The sequence below is a fragment of the Cryptomeria japonica genome, chromosome 4 (genome assembly GCF_030272615.1).
Source record: "Cryptomeria japonica chromosome 4, Sugi_1.0, whole genome shotgun sequence".
Classification (NCBI taxonomy): Eukaryota; Viridiplantae; Streptophyta; class Pinopsida; order Cupressales; family Cupressaceae; genus Cryptomeria; species Cryptomeria japonica.
The window spans coordinates 564,730,064-564,749,392 of NC_081408.1; the positions used below are offsets into that span (position 1 = coordinate 564,730,064).

The 19,329-nt window shown below is 37.4% G+C and overlaps 2 protein-coding genes across 4 annotated transcripts in view; both read left to right on the top strand.

Moving 5' to 3' along the window:
* Positions 1 to 19,329, top strand: part of LOC131036099 (uncharacterized) — a 176,034-nt gene that overhangs the window by 29,378 nt on the left and 127,327 nt on the right. For 2 of the 3 annotated variants that reach the window (XM_057967911.2, XM_057967913.2), the window contains exons 5-7: positions 8,799 to 8,898; positions 9,087 to 9,140; positions 9,349 to 9,426. In XM_057967911.2, the coding sequence (XP_057823894.1) occupies positions 8,799 to 8,898; positions 9,087 to 9,140; positions 9,349 to 9,426 (232 nt within the window). The remainder of the gene's footprint in view (positions 1 to 8,798; positions 8,899 to 9,086; positions 9,141 to 9,348; positions 9,427 to 19,329) is intronic. The other variant, XM_057967912.2, reaches the window with a different exon arrangement.
* Positions 13,414 to 15,159, top strand: LOC131036100 (uncharacterized). The gene is made up of 3 exons (XM_057967914.2): positions 13,414 to 13,625; positions 14,373 to 14,773; positions 14,882 to 15,159. The coding sequence occupies exons 2-3, from the start codon at positions 14,384 to 14,386 to the stop codon at positions 14,909 to 14,911; spliced, it is 420 nt and encodes a 139-aa protein (XP_057823897.2). The 5' UTR covers positions 13,414 to 13,625; positions 14,373 to 14,383; the 3' UTR covers positions 14,912 to 15,159.

Sequence of the window (19,329 nt, forward strand, 5' to 3'; positions counted from 1 at the left end):
TTTAGCCTTCAAAAGGGCCCAAAATACAATAGAACCTGAAATTCATAATCCTACTCCTAACCTAGAAGAAGAACCTACTCCTGAGCTTCAGAGGGAGTATCTTGAGGAAACTATAAGTGAAACACAAGACCCACCTATAGATAATCGCAAGAAAAGACCACTATGGGCCACCAAAACTATAGCAGAAGCTCAGAAGTTCGCTGCTCCTTCAGGAACCTTCAGGGAAAGCAAGAGGCCTAATAAATTCATCAACTGTGTTGCACTTATGAATGATCTCTCTAAAGCTGAACCTAACAATGTTTCAGATGCACTCAAACATCAAGTATGGATAGATGCCATGACTGAAGAATATCAGTCCATTGTGAAGAATGATGTTTGGGAGATTGTTCCTAGGCCAATCGAGAAGTCTGTCGTGTCTTCTAAATGGTTGTTTAAAATCAAGCATGCTGCAGATGGCAGTATTGAAAAACACAAGGCCAGATTTGTAGCTAGAGGGTTCTCACAGAAGGAAGGAATAGATTAGGAAGAAACATTTGCACTTGTTGCCAGGTACACATCAGTAAGAGTTGTCCTAGCCATTGCAGCAGCAAAGGGGTGGAAGGTACATCAGATGGATGTTAAGACAACATTCCTAAATGGCGAGATCGTGGAAGAAGTCTACTTAGAGCAACCTGAAGGGTTTTAAATTCATGATGCAAAGTCTCATGTGTGTAGACTCAAGAAAGCTCTTTATGGGCTCAAACAGGCTCCCAGAGTTTGGTATGAAAGAATTGACACCTATCTGTCAAAGCTGGGTTTCTCTAAGAATGATGCAGATCCTAATCTCTACCTCAAAAGAAATAAAGGTGATATGTTAATATTAATTTTATATGTTGATGACTTATTAATTACAGGAGATGATCACCTAATAGATCAATGCAAGAAAGATCTATCCACAGAATTTGATATGAAAGACTTGGGGCTTCTTCATTACTTCCTAGGATTGGAAGTATGGCAGAATTCTGATAATATTGTACTGAACCAAGGGAAGTACACCTTGGACATATTGACAAGATTTGGAATGCTAAATTGCAGATCCATGATCTCTCCTATGGAAACCAACTTCCATAAACTTAAAGAAGCAACAACAGAATCAAGACCTACTGACCCCACTCAATACAGGCAGATGATTGGGTCCTTGATGTATCTGGTAAATACAAGACCAGATATCTGCTATGCTGTTAATGCCTTAAGTCAGTTCATGTGTGAACCTAAGGAGATACACCTGGTTGCAGTAATGCATATAATGAGATATCTGCAAGGTACCCTAAAGCTTGGTCTTAAATATGAAAAGGTTGACATAGATCTACATGGATTTACAGATTCAGATTGGGCTGTCAGTGTGACTGACAGAAAGAGCACTTCAGGGTGCTGCTTCAGTTTAGGGTCAGCCATGATATCCTAGATCAGCAAAAAACAATCTTCAGTAGCTCAGAGTTCCACAGAGGCTGAATATATTGCAGCTTCAATGGCTGCCCGAGAAGCAGTATGGCTAAGGAAATTGCTCATGGGATTATTTGGAGAACCTATGAAACCTACAGTCATTCAGTGTGATAATCAAAGCTGTATAAAACTTTATGTAAATCCAGTATTTCATGATAGGTCCAAACATATTGAGATTCCATATCACTATGTACGAGATATGGTTGACAGGAATGTGATAAAGTTAGAATATGTGTGTACAGGAGATCAGACTGCAAATATTCTGACCAAACCACTTTCCAGAGTGAAGGTTGATCACTTCAGAAAGGGTTTAGGTATGATAGAAAGGTAATCTGCTTTGTAATCTATACTTACATATATTTAAGATGTTTAATGTGTAAACTTCTCTGTCATGTCTGGACTATCTCTTGGCTTCTTGCCACCTGTGTTCATATCTAAGAGGTGACGATCTCTCAGATACTGAACACTTGTATGTAGACATCATAAGGTGACGATCTGATGATAGTCAAACCAGTAATCATGTTGGATCACTGGTAAGTCATGGATGTGTCATGACTATGTTGTGATACAACATTTGTACAAATGTTATTGCATTATCACAACTTGGATATAATGAGAACTTAAGCACTTCTCATATGGTTATCCTTGTATTCCGTGTTAGGCAATACTGATATCACGTGTAGGTGATATCTCAACCATTGATCATGTTGGATCTTTGGTAAGTCATGGATGTGCCATGACTATGTTGTGATAAACATTTATAAATGTTATTGCACTTATCACAACTTGGATATGATGAGAAACTAACCTTTCTCATAGACTTATCCTTAAGTATTGCGTGTTAGGCAATACTGATATCACGTGTTAGGTGATATCTTGATGAATCTTACAGATCACATGTTTTGGTGATTTCTCACATGATCAGGTGATGATTCTCTTACTTTTATCACATGTTAAAATAATACTTTATGTCACATGCTCAGGTGATGTTCTTCTATTTTGTATCATATGTCTTGATGGTACTTCTCATGTATAAATGATTTTTGCTGACTGACATTATCTTAGTTATGAAAAGGAAATGTGATGCAGGTTGCCTTATCTATCTTCCAAAGCTAAGAGGGAGTGTGAATGCATGGTAGCTTATGCAAGATAAGATCTTCCTAACCTTCCTTGTTCTGTTATTTATCTACATGTTTCATGTCTGATTTATATTGCATATGATTATCGGATTGTACAAATATTGCTTATCATTATGCTATCGGGCTAACAACCCGATAGCATATTAATGTCAATTGTTAATTGGCATTAATATGCTATCAGGGTATTAACCCGATAGCATATTAAATGCTATAAGTTATCGGGTTAAATTCGTCGATACATACTTGCTATCGGGTGCATAACCATTGGCACCGATTCACATCTGTTATCGGGCTTAATTATATCGGGCATATTTGTTATCGGGTTTAATGAATACACCGCTTCAGTTGGAATTAACATTGGTTAACAACTGCACCGGTTGGATTACATACATCGTGCACTTTGAATCATCGGTGTTTATATGAACCGATTCATTATATTGATCAGTCATTATATTATGATATTACAATATGCTATCGGGGGTTTTGAACCGATAATCAGCATTGTGTTAATGGTATAATTGCAAAGGCACCGATCAATGGGTTTATTGATCGGTCATGCCTAAAAGGCATGACCGGTCAATACACCAATTGACCGGTTGCCTAAATGATATATATGCCAATTGAATTCATTTGGAGAAGACATAGAAAATATTAAATGATCTCTCTCCTTCAGACTTGCAGATAAAATCAGAATTATTAGACATTGACATAATTCCTCATATCCATATATAGCATACATAGTTCATAACTTGTTCTTTAATTGAAATTGAAATAACTTTACAGAATCACTCTTGGATTTAGGAATAATCTAAACTACATAACCATTCTGTTGATATTATAGCGTCAGTCGGTCTCCTTCTAGCCAATCCAAATGTGTGAATGGCCTATCGGCCTTACACATTTTATTTGTATTATGATTATCTATTTAATTCTTGTCTTGTTCAATATGCAAACATGCTTATATTATAATTGATGTATTTTGCATATCGTATATTGTCTTAATTATCCAATTAGACATTAGACCGCGCATCAGTCAAACATTAGTTAGTAAGCAACTTATGTGAAAGTCACTATCCTTCGTGCATTTACCTAGGGTGGCGACTCTTGGAAAGAGTCACCCCCTCGTCACTTATATATCGTGGACAACTCTCAGGTCAAACAGAATATAGAACATATACACGGTGAATAATATCTGGTCGTTATCATATCACAACTAACAGTATATCGTGCAAAACAACTGTTGTCAGACCGAATCGAACAGAGAGACGAATCATAGATCGTGGCTATCAGATTGGTGATAGACGTCTGTAAACGAATATAGTATATCGTGGTTGGCAATCAGATTTATACAACAATTCAGTGATAGATAATACATAGAACAAGATAAATTTTAATTCTGATTCTAAATTTAATATGGTATCAGAGCCAGGTTTCCTTCTATAAAGCCTAACCGCCTGAAGGAAGATCCAATTAAGATCAGATTAATATCTCCTTGAAAGTCTGTATTTTAAAATGACGAATGGTAATCGATCATTCAAGAAGCCTAGAGACTCCTGTAAAGTACAATGTTTCATATATGACGAATATGGCCACATTGCAAGAACTTGTCCTCTCAAACTTAAACTACAAGCATCCCTTGCTGAAGTCAGAAATTCAGACGTATGTTCAGAAAAATATGTTCTCTAGAAGAAACTCAAGATACCTTGTGATCGAGAGGGAGCTTACTAATCGAGATTGAGCACTTCTGAGGCAAAAATTGTAAATATTGATTATTATTATTAATACTAATAATTATTTTATGGGCCCTGTGTAAATCATAAGGAAGTGATGACTTCGAAATGATTTCCACTTGTATTTTTGAGGTTATTGGAAGGTGACGATCTTACAATAACTCAAGATTGTGGATAGAATCGCCGACTGAGGCAATCCACATAAGAGCTCATGGATAGAATGAGGCAATCCACACAAGAGCTCATGGATAGAATCGCCGACTGAGGCAATCCATGTGAGAGCTCATGGATAGAATCACCGACTGAGGCAATCCACACAAGAGCTCATGGATAGAATCGCCGATTGAGACAATCCACGTGAGAGCTCATGGATAGAATCGCTGACTGAGGCAATCCACACAAGAGCTTATGGATAGAATCGCCGACAGAGGCAATCCACTCAAGAGTTTGTGAATAGAATCGCCGACAGAGGCAATTCACATCTTGAAACTATGGTCCAAAGATAAAGCCAACATTAACATGCGCCACCGATAATTATATCGGGTGTTAATATAAACCATGCTCCACCGATAATTATATCGGGTGGTAAGATAACTATACACCACCGATAATTATCGGGTGTCTTAATATATGCACCGGTTGGTACGTAATATGCCTTGCATTATTATTGTGAGGGGGCACGATCAGGTGATGTCTTGATCGGCCATGTCCAAAAGACATGGCCGATCAAGGCATCGCTTGACCATACCCAGCCCACTACATAAATTTAATCTATGGATATGCTAGAATGGTTGATATCACGTGAGGTGATATCTATGAATGAGTCATGATGGATGGATATCACAGTAAGGTGATATCTTTCCTTTCCACATATGGATGTAGCCATTGCGGTCAATCACTTCAATGAGGTGATGTAACTTGTAGAAGGGTTCCTCCCTAGCTAAGAGGGAGTGTTGATAATATAGTGTCAGTCGGTCTCCTTCTAGCCAATCCAAATGTGTGAATGGCCTATCGACCTTACACATTTTATTTGTATTATGATTATCTATTTAATTCTTGTCTTGTTCAATATGCAAACATGCTTATATTATAATCGATTTATTTTGCATATCGTATATTGTCTTAATTATCCAATTAGACATTAGACCGGGCATTAGTCAAACATTAGTTAGTAAGCAACTTATGTGAAAGTCACTATCCTTCGTGCATTTACCTAGGGTGGCGACTCTTGGAAAGAGTCACCCCCTTGTCACTTATATATCGTGGACAACTCTCAGGTCAAACAGAATATAGAACATATACACGGTGAATAATATCTGGTCGTTATCATATCACAGCTAACAATATATCGTGCAAAACAACTGTTGTCAGACCGAATCGAACAGAGAGACGAATCATAGACCGTGGCTATCAGATTGGTGATAGACGACTGTAAACGAATATAGTATATCGTGGTTGGCAATCAGATTTATACAACAATTCAGTGATAGATAATACATAGAACAAGATAAATTTTAATTCTGATTCTAAATTTAACACATTCACATCCAACTTTATCTATGTAAACCCTAAAAGAATCAACATTTTATACGAGGAAACCATTACAATTACTTTGTGAAATAAAAAAAATTGAGGAGAAAATTATCGAAAGAAAAGAAAAGTCGTTTCAAACTCTAGATCTACAACTATTTTCGACCTACTAAAGCTAATAATTGCTAAGTTTATCCCCTATTATGTGTAAGAACCCCTGCTAATTCTTGCCTTAACTTTTCAGTTTTGACCCATCAGCATTTTGTCAATCAGTTGGTGTGCAAAGTCTAATTTGAATTTTCTGAGTTCTTGTCCGATTATTAGCCAACCTGTACAATCTGGAAGTGCTGTCCAATGATGTTGGAAGTGGACATTATGAGGACTGAGACTGAAATGGTAAAATCTGGAAAATACTGCAAAATCTGGAAATGCTGGCCCTCTTATATCCCCAAAATGTTGTCTTCTAGGAAGCCGATAATTATCAGTATGAGAACAATAACCCCTAAACTGTAACCTGTAACCATTCTTCAGTAAGACAACCATGATTCACCATGGATTAACCCTCAGAGATTAAGGGAATACGATTCCCAACATATGCAGACTCTACAGAAGCTGAAACTGAAAATTGTAACCTAGCTGTAGCCGTACTTTCCAAAAATATGTACGTGGCTGATCAAAGCTGCCCAAGAATCATGATTTCTACCTAGCGATTTCTGGAACTTCTGGTGATTCGTATGTACTGCCAAACTGTGTATGCAGTTAACTTGAGACCACCCAGCCAAAGGGCAAAACCTCTGCGAATTTTTGAGTGCTTGGCGCTACCAAAGGTTGCTGCGATTTCTACCAATCAGCCATGAGTTCGTTTTTTGATGATCTAGGGTATTGTCCAGGGCATCTAGCCTTAGGGTTTCCGTCTTGATGTGTTTTCTTCGTTCAAGTCGATGCTCAGAGAAAAGTGAGATAAGATAAAAAATGAAGCCGTGAATATTTTATAAAGTCTCTTTCACCCAAACGATGCATATTTTATTATTCAAAAGTTTCGACTTAGGCTTATATTTTCAAATAATTTGATATTTATTTCAAATTATTTTCTCTCCCTTGCTCCCTCTCTCCCTATCTATCTCTCTATCTATACCTTTCCCTTCCTCTAGGTAGTTTAGATTATTGAAAGAAAATTACTTGCTCCCTCTCTCCCTATCTATCTCTCTATCTATACCTTTCCCTCCCTCTCGTCCCATATATCTGTAACTCTCTTTTTCTCTTCCCATATTTTTTTATCTTCCCATATTTTTTATCTCCCCCTCTTTTTCTCTTCCTATCTCAATCTTCCCCTATTTCACTCTCCCTCTTTCTCTCTTCCTATCTCAATCTTCCCCTATTTCTCTCTCCCTCCATCTATATTTGTTTATCTTTTTTATTTGTCTATCTCTCCATCTCTATCTCTCTTCCTCTCTCTCTATATCTCTCTATCTCACCATCTATCTCTCTCCCTCTCCCTCTATCTTCATCTCTCTATCCCTCTTCCTTATCCTAGACATCTACATATCTATATCTCTCCATATCTCTCCATATCTCTCTCTCTCTCTCTCTCTCTCTCTCTCTCCATCTCACTTTACCCCAATTTCTCTCCCCATCTATACATTTATAATTTATATCTTCCATCTCTATTTATCCCTCTCTCTTGTCTCTTTATCACCCATCTCTCTCTCATCCCCCATCTATCTCTCCCTCTACTTATTGCAAACATAACATGACACTGTTTGTAATGGAGTCTGATTATCTTCCTAATTCAAAGCTTTTTTCAATCATGTTTGGATTTCTTTAAGCGTATGCATTTTTTATTTTAAGATATCACACTTCCATTGAAAATATTCTATGCACATGCAACATTATATTGCACAAAAGCATGCCAAAAATAGATCAAATTTTCCCTTATTCACCTTCTACATAGTGCAATTATTAGTAGATAGATGTATTTGAGATATATATACTAGTTTATATATTCTTTTCATGGAATTTGTTATTTTGTAACATGGAGAATTTTTTTTAATATTGTAAACTTCTGATTGAATATTGATATGCTATAATTCTGATCAGGGTTGAAGTTAATCAAAGGTTTTCCTTTTAAATTGTCCTTATGTGATGTATTGGCAAGTTTTCTGGTCATTACTAGGTCTGTGATGATGTCATCCTATGTTATTGGAAGTATTGTCATAAATTTCCCTCACAGGTTTAGGACATAATTAATGAAGTGTAGTTTATCTCTTGCTCTTTAATCATGAAAGCAATCAGAATCTGTTTTTGGGTGGCACGTTTCTGATACCTTAAATTCACAATTTAAATATTTAGCTTCATAAAAGTTTGTCTTATTTCTATTACTTTATAAATTTATTTCTGATAGGATTCCTTCGCCACTATAACCACCACTTATTTGTCTGTTTTCCTCTATGATTTTATCTAAGAGGATAATTTCTTCCATATAGTTGTTAACATATGCAAACTTGTAATATGTGTTTGATTTAGCAAGTATGCTCGAGAATGTTTTGAATTTTCTTCATGTATGATCTTTCTTTTGAAGTGCCCACACTGTTATAGTACACTAAATCTACAAAATGTCAAAAACCATAAAAGGAGGACAGTCTTATCAATATCAGAAGTATGTCCAGCTGTTGAAATAGGACTATCAAAGTCCAAAAGTTGTACTCAACTGATAGCACATGCAAGTCAAGTAATATTTAAATCCGATTAGGTGAGCCTAATTTCTGTTTTTGTTAGATCTCATTAACAGCTGTAAAATCTAAGGCACCCTTCAACTTTAGTCTTCTAACTCTATTTTGGGTGTACATAGCTAGGTGGTCAAGAGATTTTCTCTTCATGTATGGATTCTATATAAATAATTTTTGTGTTAATGCTACAGTGTATTACAAAGGTACCCTACCAAATTTGTTGGTTGTTGCCTTGCAAACCCTACAGAAGATGGAAGTGGGATTGGTGAACTAGAACACCTTGTCAAGAAGGTATTGAATTTGAATCTATTATTTTTGAGTTTCTTATATATTCATTCCTTACAATCATTTTATTATAGAAATTTTTCAACTTCAGAATTGAATAGTTTACACACAGAATTGCTTTTTCCATAGGAATTTATAAGATATGTGACATAAACCTTTGATGACATCAAGGCTGGTTTGCTTTGATTCTTTAGAATGGTTATCGAGCTGTTCGTTTCAACCCATATTTATGGCCTGATGGACAAAAGGTTCTTATTTGAACTCTTACTTGAAAGTAGCTAATAATCACTGGATAGAAAATCACATTAAGTCTTAATACATGTATGTATGTTCTGAACACTTTTGTATTCACTGTGAGATACTGAGTAAAGTGTATGTAGAGTATTAAACTTTTCTAGTTCATTCAATCATGTACTATAGACTGAAATACTTGAAGTGTATTCTCTTCTCAAACAGATGACCAATGAAGTTGGCAAGGCCATGTTTGCAAAATCAGGAGAGCTTGGAGTACCTGTTGGGTTTATGTGCTTCAAGGTACTTTATAACTTCTTTACAACTAGGTTACAGTAATAGGTAAAATTTCTCATTTATGAAGTTCTTAATTCATTTGATTGACATATGAATAATGGTAAATAATAATTTCTCATATTGTAATCTTTTAAAACTTGATGGCCTCAGTATGTTGATTGTGTGAAGGATGCATGATAGAAATTGCAGTTTTAAGTTGCCGATAGTTCTTGTTTTAGTAGAAAGTGCATTGAAATAATATACTTTCACTGGTTAACAAATTTCATGTTCTGAAAGTATGATTTCTCATATGATCGGAAATAATCTTTTCAATTACTTGGGAAGAACTCTTGACTCTGACGATTTTCAGTATAATTATAGGTATTAAAAATAGGGAGCATCATGGTGAAGGATAATGACTGGGTGTTTGTAGGCTTATCTAGCTTCTGTCCAGTTATATGTATGCTCTTGATGGTGGGAAAATGAATTTAAAGCAGAAGTAGATGAATAATAAAGTGTACTAGTATTGCATGGTTTAAACCCACCTTAAAAAGATACTGGCATGGCATGAAAAATACTGATTTTTTCAGAACCCTGGGTACAGTTTGTCTTGGAAATGGCCATACATTATATGTAAAAATAAAATTAATGTGTTCTGGGGCACAGAGAAGAACGTGGTGGATAACCTAATCAAACTGATTCATTAAGGTTATGTGCGGAAATGGTTTTGTTAATGACAGGCTAGGAATATGTAGATTACAATTGGAAAGAAAAAGTGGAGAAGGCACTTAACAACATATCTAGATCTGTAAATGCAGATCGTACTCCTCTCAGATTTGATAGTTGATAGATTGTAATTAATATTTCTGAATATATGTGATTTATGATTCTAATGAAGACTGTGTTTTGCAGGTCCAAACAAGGCTGAGAATGTTCGATTTTAATTGCTCAATATTGCATTATCGGGTCTGCATATATACTTGTATCGGGGGGGCATGTCTTGAGTGGACATGTCTCCACAAAGTGGAGTCATGTCCGCTCAAGACGTGCCTCCTCATCGATGGCACTTAAACAATATTATGAATACCATTTTATGAACGGTCACTTACTATTAGTTAAGTAGTCACTAACATATGTTTAATATGCCGATAAGAAAGGTATTCAACGTATATACAATGTAAGCAATGTTGATCGATCATTACTCGATTGATAATGGAATCAATATGATATTAATTCATGTAGATCGAAATCATTCTTTATTCGATCATGATAATTAATAGTGAGGTGGTAAACTGATATATTTCATTGTTGATTCTTTATCTATCAATGCTATAATTTTAACACTCCCTCTTAGCTAGAGAAGATAAAGAGTAAGAATATTATAATGAACTCTGAGAGTACATTACCATACTAATAGCTATCACATAACTTGTGATAAGAGTTATCACCTAATCTCGTGATAAGGTATATCACCTAATCTCGTGATATGAAGTATCACCTGTCTCGTGATACTAAAGGATATAATATACTCAAGAACATTACATTCTCCTCATATATCCTAGTTATGGTATGTGCACTGACATTAAGTCACATAATGTCTACCATAACAAATCATGACAAATCCATGAATAATGATATCAAGTCACATGATATCAATCTACTGAGCATTATAAGATCGCCACCTTATAGTGTCAAATACAAGTGCTCATTATCTAAAAGATCGTCACCTTTCAGAAATGTACACAGGGGGTGGGGCCCATAAAGTCATAGAGTCACACATATGACAAAATAAGTTTACACATTAAACATCTTATATATTAGTACAGATAGATATAATACTTACATTTCAATCATACCAAGACTCTTTTTGAAGTGTTCAACTTTCACTCTGGAGAGAGGTTTGGTAAGTATGTCTGCTGTTTGATCTCCTGTACTGATATACTTTAACGGGATTACATTCCTTTCTACCATGTCTCTCACATAGTGATAAGGAATCTCAATATGCTTAGATCTATCATGAAATACTGGATTCACTGAAAGCTTAATACAAACTCTGATTATCACAATGGATAATAGTAGGTTTCAGAGGCTCACCAAATAATCCCACAAGTAGTTTTCTGAGCCATACTGCCAGAGAAACGGGACTCGCCCGGACTCGCCCAAACTCGGCGAGTTCGAGTATGAGTTAGGCCTGGCGAGTCCCAGGGGCTTGGACTCGGACTCATCTGAGTCTGGCGAGTAAAATCACCAAACTTGCTGAGTTGGCGAGTTTGGCCCAAACTCGCCAAACTCGGCGAGTCCCGAGCCCCAGTCTCGGCCGGCGTCTAGAAACTCGCCAACTCGGCGAGTCCCGAGCCCCAGTCTCGGCCGGCGTCTAGCCAAACAAAAAACACAAAAAAAATTTAATTTGCAATGTTTTTGAAGTCCGTTTTTTTTTAATAATTATCTTCTATCCCTAAAAGTGACTTTCATTTCATTCACTTGCAAAAAAAGGAGTAAAGTGAGTTGGGAAGAAAAACAAGGGTGCATAGAAGAAAAACCAGCATGGAGGAAGCTCAAGTTTTCTTCAATTTGTCACATTGGAGCTGCATTGTGTTTCGATTTGGTGCATCAAGAGTTGGATAGGAAGACTTTGCAGCTCATTTCAAGCTTGTTGTAAGAGGTACGGTTGTTTTTTTGAAGATTAGTTTGTTTCTTGTATGCAAAAATTCCATTTTGTATCCATTTATTTTGAAAGTTTTACATCTTCTTTCAAAATCTTTTGTATGTGTGTATGTAGCATGTAGTATGTAGTTGTAGTGTTTTACTATGTAGGGTTTGTAAATTTCTTTTTTCTTAAAGTAGGGTTTGACAAACCCTACTTTAGTTTTTTTGAATGTATGTAATATGTATTAATTTTATTTTGTATTTGTAATGTTTTATTGCAGCAAACTTCACTTTATTATTTCAATTTGCCTCAACTTCAAGTTTCACAAAACTATCCTAAAATGTCTACTTCAGCTTCTAGACCCCCCATTAGAAAGGACCCTGCTTGGAAATATCATGAGGATTTTCTAGGGCAAGGAAAGGGGCAAACAAAATGTATGTTTTGCAAAACAATATTCCATGGAGGTATATATAGGCTGAAATACCATATTGCTGGTGTGCGTGGACATGATGCCGAACCATGCCTAAAAGCAGTCCCTGAGGCCGTACGTGATTGTTATGTAATGGTTGAGGAGATTGAAAGGAAAAAGAAACAAAAGGAGGATCGAGCGGCCATTGGGAGAGAGACAGTTTTAGGAAGAGGTACACAGTTAGGCTATGTTGGAGGCCCTTCTTCCTTACCTCCATATCGTCCCACTCAGTTTGCTACTACTGGTGCTTCCGTTTCTGCTTCTGCTTCTATAAGTGGCAGTGCCACTGCCACTTCTCATGCTCCTACCACTAGTAGTTGTAGTGGGAATGTTACCATTGGACCTAGCATTCGTAAATCTAGGTTGGATTCCTTCTTTGTGCCTCGCACTACTCCTGGGTCCCAACCGTCGCTAGAGGGCATGGGTTGGAACAAGGAGGTCCATGATGCTGCTAAAATGGCAGTTGGCAGGTTTTGGAGCTACAGCTGTATTCCATTCTTTGTAGCCAGGTGAGTGTTTTACTAACTTTTATGTTTGATAACTTTGATTGCTTTAATTTTTATACTTAACTTATCTCATTGAATTTTTATACTTAACTTATCTCATTGAGTTTCTTTGCGACAAGTCTCCTTATTGGCAACAAATGGTTGATGCCATTACCATATGCGGGGCGGGGTTCAAAGCCCCTAGTGAGAGTGATTTGAGGGGACCCATTTTGTCTCAAATGGTGGATGATGTGAAAAAGGATTTAGATGAACAACGCCAGATATGGAGCACTAAAGGTTGCACCATCATGACTGATGGTTGGACGGATAGGAGAAATAGAACTCTCCTTAATTTTCTTGTTTCTTCCGCAGGTGATTAATTAATTTTAGTTTCATATAGTCTTTAATTTTTTATTTTTTATCTAATGGTTTATTGAATGATCATTGACCTAGCTTTATTTTTTTATTTCAGGGGGCACCGTTTTCATCAAGTCCATTGATGCCTCCGCCCATTGCAAGAATGCCACCTACCTATGTGAGCAGATAGAGGAGGTGATTGAAGATGTGGGTGAGGAGAACGTGGTACAGGTGGTGACCGACAATGCAGCAAATTATGTTGCTGCGGGTAAACTTTTGATTACAAACTATTTTTGTTTGCAAATTAATTACTATCTTGTAGTTTGTACCTCCATTAATTACAATTTACAATGCAACAAAAAGCTTGTAGTTGTACATAGCATCTTGCAACCAATTGACCGTAACATGCTTTCATACAAGGATAATCCAAAAACACAATGGGATGTAACGCTAGTGAAGCCACACAAATTGATGCTATTGTAATGTCCCCTACCAGTACAGGGCCTTAAAATCTGCAATAGATGGCTCGATTGATGATAACCCTGCAATCACAAGGATGCACACAATACCTACAAGCATATATATATATATATATATATATATATATATATATATATATATTACAGATCAGCATAAAATTTCAGCACTAACATGCAGACTGAGAAAAAGTATCGTAGGCTGAAAAAGGAGAGCACGGGACTGCTTCTCTACCAAATCCAAGGGCTGGTTGCTTCTAACCCTCTTGCTAGATGGGTAGTCTACCTATGCTTCCCTTCTAAACCTTAATACTTTCAGACACTCAAATAACTTCTCTGTCTTGAGAAGATTGGTAGGGAGATAGTAACTGGCTCCTTGACTTCATGGGTCTCTGACCACATGACAGCCCCGCGTTGCCACTGGTTACCTTCTCTAGTGCTCTCCCCAAGATAGAGTTGAAAAACACAATCCTAACATTTCTATATGGTATACAGAAAAATGCCTAATGACTTAGCAGTATATTACACAATTGTTGCAGGTAGACTATTGATGGAGAGGCACCCATCTATAGTTTGGACTCCTTGTGCTGCTCATTGCATTGACCTCATGTTGGAGGATATTGAAAAAATCCCATGGGTCAAGAGATGTGTAGAAAGGGCAAGAAATGTCTGCAAATTTGTATATAATCATTCATGGGTGTTGGCTCTTATGAGACAATACACAGAGCAGAAGGAGTTAGCTCGTCCAGGAATCACAAGATTTGCCACAAACTTCCTCACATTGCAGTCCATGCTTAGGTCTAAGTCTGCCTTGAGACGTATGATTGTTGGTGAGGAGTGGTCTTCCTCATCCTATGCTACCACCCCTGCAGGGATAGATATGGCAGACTGCATTTTTGATGAGCAAGGCTTTTGGGTCCCTTGTGATGAGATAGTGAAGGTAATTTTTTTATAAATTCTACAATTTAACTTCATGTTTTATAACTTATTATATGTATTCTCTTATTTGCTCATTTTTCTAAATTACACAATATTTTCAATTTTGCAGTTTGTTAAGCCCTTGGTGGTTTTGTTGTGAGTTGCGGATGGAGATAAGCCCGCAATGGGCTATATATATGAGGGCATGGATAGGGCGAAGGAGACCATCAGATTCGTCTATTGAGCAGATGAGAGCAAGTATGGTCCCATTTGGGAGATCATTGATAGGAGATGGCATCATCAGCTTCATAGGCCCATCCATGCGGCAGCCTATTATCTGAATCTAGCATTTCATTTTATCCCTTCTTTCAAGGCTGATGTGGAGGTCCTTAATGGGCTATATGCAATCATGGAGAAGATGGGCCCTGCTGGTACTTCTCAAATAGACCTTTTTCGAGAGCTACAGATGTTCTCAGATGCATAAGGGGAGACCTCTCGTCCTGTCGCTAGAGACGGTAGGACAACTATGATGCCAGGTAAAAATAAATTGTTAGGCTTAATTTTAGTTTTATTGAATACTATATTGTAACTTGTTAAATGAGTTCATGAGTGAGACTGATTTTATTTATTTTTCTCATTTCAAACTCAGATCATTGGTGGAACTTTTTTGGCCCAGAGACACCAAATATTCAGAAGTTGGCCATTCGCATCATGAGCCAACCATGCAGCGCATCAGGTTGTGAGCACAATTGGAGTATGTTTGAGCACATACACTCCAAGAGGCGCAATAGATTATTTGTGGAGAAGATGAATGATCTTGTCTTTGTTCACTACAACCTCCGCCTGAGAATGAGAAAGAATGCAATAGTTGACTTGTCTGCTATCATTCTAGATGAGGTTGATCTTGAAGCAGACTGGGCCAATGAGAATCAGACAGCTCCTGGGACTCCTACAGCTGTATTTAGTGATGATGACATTGATTGGATTGACCAGGTAGATATAGAGGCTGAGGCTCTAGCCATGGCAGAGGAGGAGCAGAGAGCACGAGCAGGGACAGGAAATACTGAGACTCAGAGTGACACAGCTGTTCCTGATGTTGGCGAGCATGACACAGCTGTTCCTGATGTTGGTGAGCATGGCATGGTGTCACGGGGAGCGACTATGGTTGTTGAATCATCCAGGACCTACTTTAAACGCCTTCGCAAGGGGCCAGGGCGAGAGGGTGCACGACCCTCTGAGCCATGGCTTGTACACTTGTAGTTGTATTTAGTATTTACTATTTACCTTTGGTATTCGTATGAAACATTTGATGATGATCATATGATGACATGGATTTTTTATTCCATGAGTTTTGTAATGTTGTATACGTTTGACAATATTTATATATCTATGTTTGTTATTTTCTTCAGCTACAATTTGCGTTTATGCTTATGTGATTGATGTATACTTGTGTATGTAATCAAATGAGCCGAGTTTGATGATGTTTTTGTGTCTTTAAGGTGTATTCAATAAAGGGTGTCTGAAACAAGTTTTAAATCTTTAAAAATCTCTAAATTTCTTGAGTTTTTCACTTTCTTGAGTCCGACCGAGTTTGGAGCCGAGTCTGATGCCGAGTCCTGAGTCCGAATCCGAGTCGGCCTTGCCGAGTCCAAGCCGAAGCCGAGTCCGAGTCCCGTTTCTTTGCATACTGCTTCTCTTGCAGCCATAGAAGCTGCAATGTATTCGGCTTCTGTAGAACTCTGAGCCATTGAATATTGTTTTCTGCTTATCCACGATATCATAGTCGATGCTAAACTGAAGCAACATCCTGAGGTGCTTTTCCGATCGGTCACACTTCCAGCCCAATTTGAATCTGTGAATCCATGAAGATCTAAATCAACCTTTCCATATTTGAGACCATAATTAAGGGTACCTTGAAGGTACCTCATTATATGCTTCACGGCAACAAGATGTATCTCCTTGGGCTCACACATAAACTGACTCAAAGCAGTTACAGCATAACACATATCTGGTCTGGTGTTGACCAAGTACATCAAAGATCCAATCATCTACCTGTAGAGAGTTGGATCTGCTAATTGAGAATCTGCTGCTGCTTCCTTCAATTTATGAAGATTTGTTTCCATGGGAGATGACATAGATCTACAATTCATCATTCCAAATCTCTTCAATATATCAAGGGTGTACTTACCTTGATTCAGAATAATGCCATCTGATTTCTGCCAGACTTCTAATTCAAGAAAGTAGTGCAATAGACCTAAGTCCTTCATGTCACACTCTGAGGCTAGATCCTTCTTACACTAATCAATAAGGTGATCCACTCCTGTAATCAATAGATCATCAACATATAATAGCGGGCAAGTGGTGCAAAAGTTTCTTCATAATCAATTCCCTCCTTTTGTGAGAAACCTCTGGCTACAAATCTTACTTTGTGTTTTTCTATACTGCCATCTGCAACATGCTTGATTTTGAATAGCCACTTGGAAGAAACAACAAATTTCTCTTTTGGCCTAGGTACTATCTCCCACACATCATTTTTCAAGATGGATTGATACTCCTCTGTCATGGCATCCTTCCATACTTGGTGCTGGAGAGCTTCTGTAACATTAGCAGGTTCTGATTTGATGAATTCACTCATCAAAGCTACATAACTAGAGAATCTCTTAGGTCTTTTACTCTCTCTAAAAGTCCCTGATGGAGCTGCATAAGTCTTTGCTTCTTTCATTGTCTTAGTAGCCCAGAGTGGTCTCTTCTTAGGATTTTCCAATGATGTGATTTGTTCTTCATTTCTATCTTTCTCAAGGTACTCCCTCTGAATCTCAGGGGCAGGATCCTCTTCTAGGTCTATGGGGGAAGTTAGAATTTCTGACTCAATAGAATTTCTAGCTCTTTTAAAAGCTATGTCTTCCTCAAAAATTACATCTCTTCTTAGTTCAATCTGTCTATGACGAGGCACATATATTCTATAAGCTTTGGAGGTTTCACTATAGCCTACAAAAATACCTTTTCTCCCAGAAGGTTCTAGCTTAGTTCTTTTCGCTTTGGGCACATGAATGTTGACAGGACAACCAAATATCCTCAAGTGGCTGATGTCTGGTTTTACACCAGTGAAAGCTTCTTCAGGAGTTTTTTCGTCAATATGGGAGTGAGGACATCTGTTCTGTATGTAAACAACAGTACTAGAGCCTTCTGCCCAAAGTGACTTTTCTATGTTTTGATCAAGTAACATTGCCCTAGCAGCTTCTACAATGGTTCTATTTTTCCTTTCAGCAACCCCGTTTTGTTGAGGGTTGTAGGGTACAGTGAACTCTCTCTTAATCCCAACATTTTTACAAAATTCTTAAAAAATATCTTACGTGTATTCTCTCCCATTGTCTGTCCTTAATGTTATAACTTTCCTCCCATAAGAGTTTTCTGTAAGGTATTTGAATTCCTTAAACCTTCTAAGGATCTCCTCAGATTCTTTACATTTGAGGAAATAGATCCAGGTCTTTCTAGAGAAGTCATCAATAAAAATTACATAATATAGGAAACCCCCCTAAAGAAGGTACAAACATGGGTCCACATAAATCTGAGTGGACTAATTCTAATACATCATTTGTTTTACTAGAACTACTTTGGAAAGACCCTTTTGTGTTTTTTCCTAAGGCACACCCCTTGCATGCCCCTGAATGATATTGTTTGAGTTTGGGTAAACCTGTGACTAGTTTTTCCATAGAAGATAGGGCACGGAAATGGAGGTGTCCTAATCTCTTATGCCATATTTCATTAGAGTCTGCAATTTCATGAATTAGGGCAAGATTTTGGCTCAGTACATAATTTATATAGATATCCTTGTTTATAACCTATGGTTTGAGCCTTCTTAATAGTAGAGTTCTTTGGCCATGCCAACATTTTACTATCCATGAAGGTAACCCTATATCCATTGTCTTCAAGTGCAGATATGGAAACCAAGTTCCTCTTGATACCTGGTACAAACAATACTTTGGTGAGTTGAATAGAGATACCAGACTTCAATTTGATGATACATGTTCCAACACCTCTGACTGGATGTGTAGAGTCATCTCCAATTGTCACTTCCTCATTAGTTTCTTCTACCATGGAGTCTAAGAGTTCCCTGAACCCAGTGATGTGTCTTGATGATCCACTATCTATAACCCAAGTGTTGGATTTATTTGATACTTGGTTTGAAAGTGCAGAGTAGAATACATATTTCTCGAATCCATGCTCTGTCTTAGACTTTCCTACTTTGGCAAATGATGTTTGTTGCTTTGTTCTATCAGGACATCTAACTGCATAGTGCCCATACTGATCGCATCTGAAACATTGGATTTGTGAAACATCTTTCTTGGATGAACCCTTCCCATGGTGGCTTTTCCTCTTCTTGAAGTGCTTCTTCTTTCCTTTCTTGTGGGAATTAGCATTCAAGACATGGAGATCTTCATCTACGTTCTCCTGATTGATTCCTTTCTTTGTCTGTCTCGATTACTCTTGAAGGCAGTCTAATCTTAGCTAGTCAAACTTTGGAAATTTAGACCTTGCACTAATGCCTTGAACAAATGTCTCTCAGGAATTTGGTAG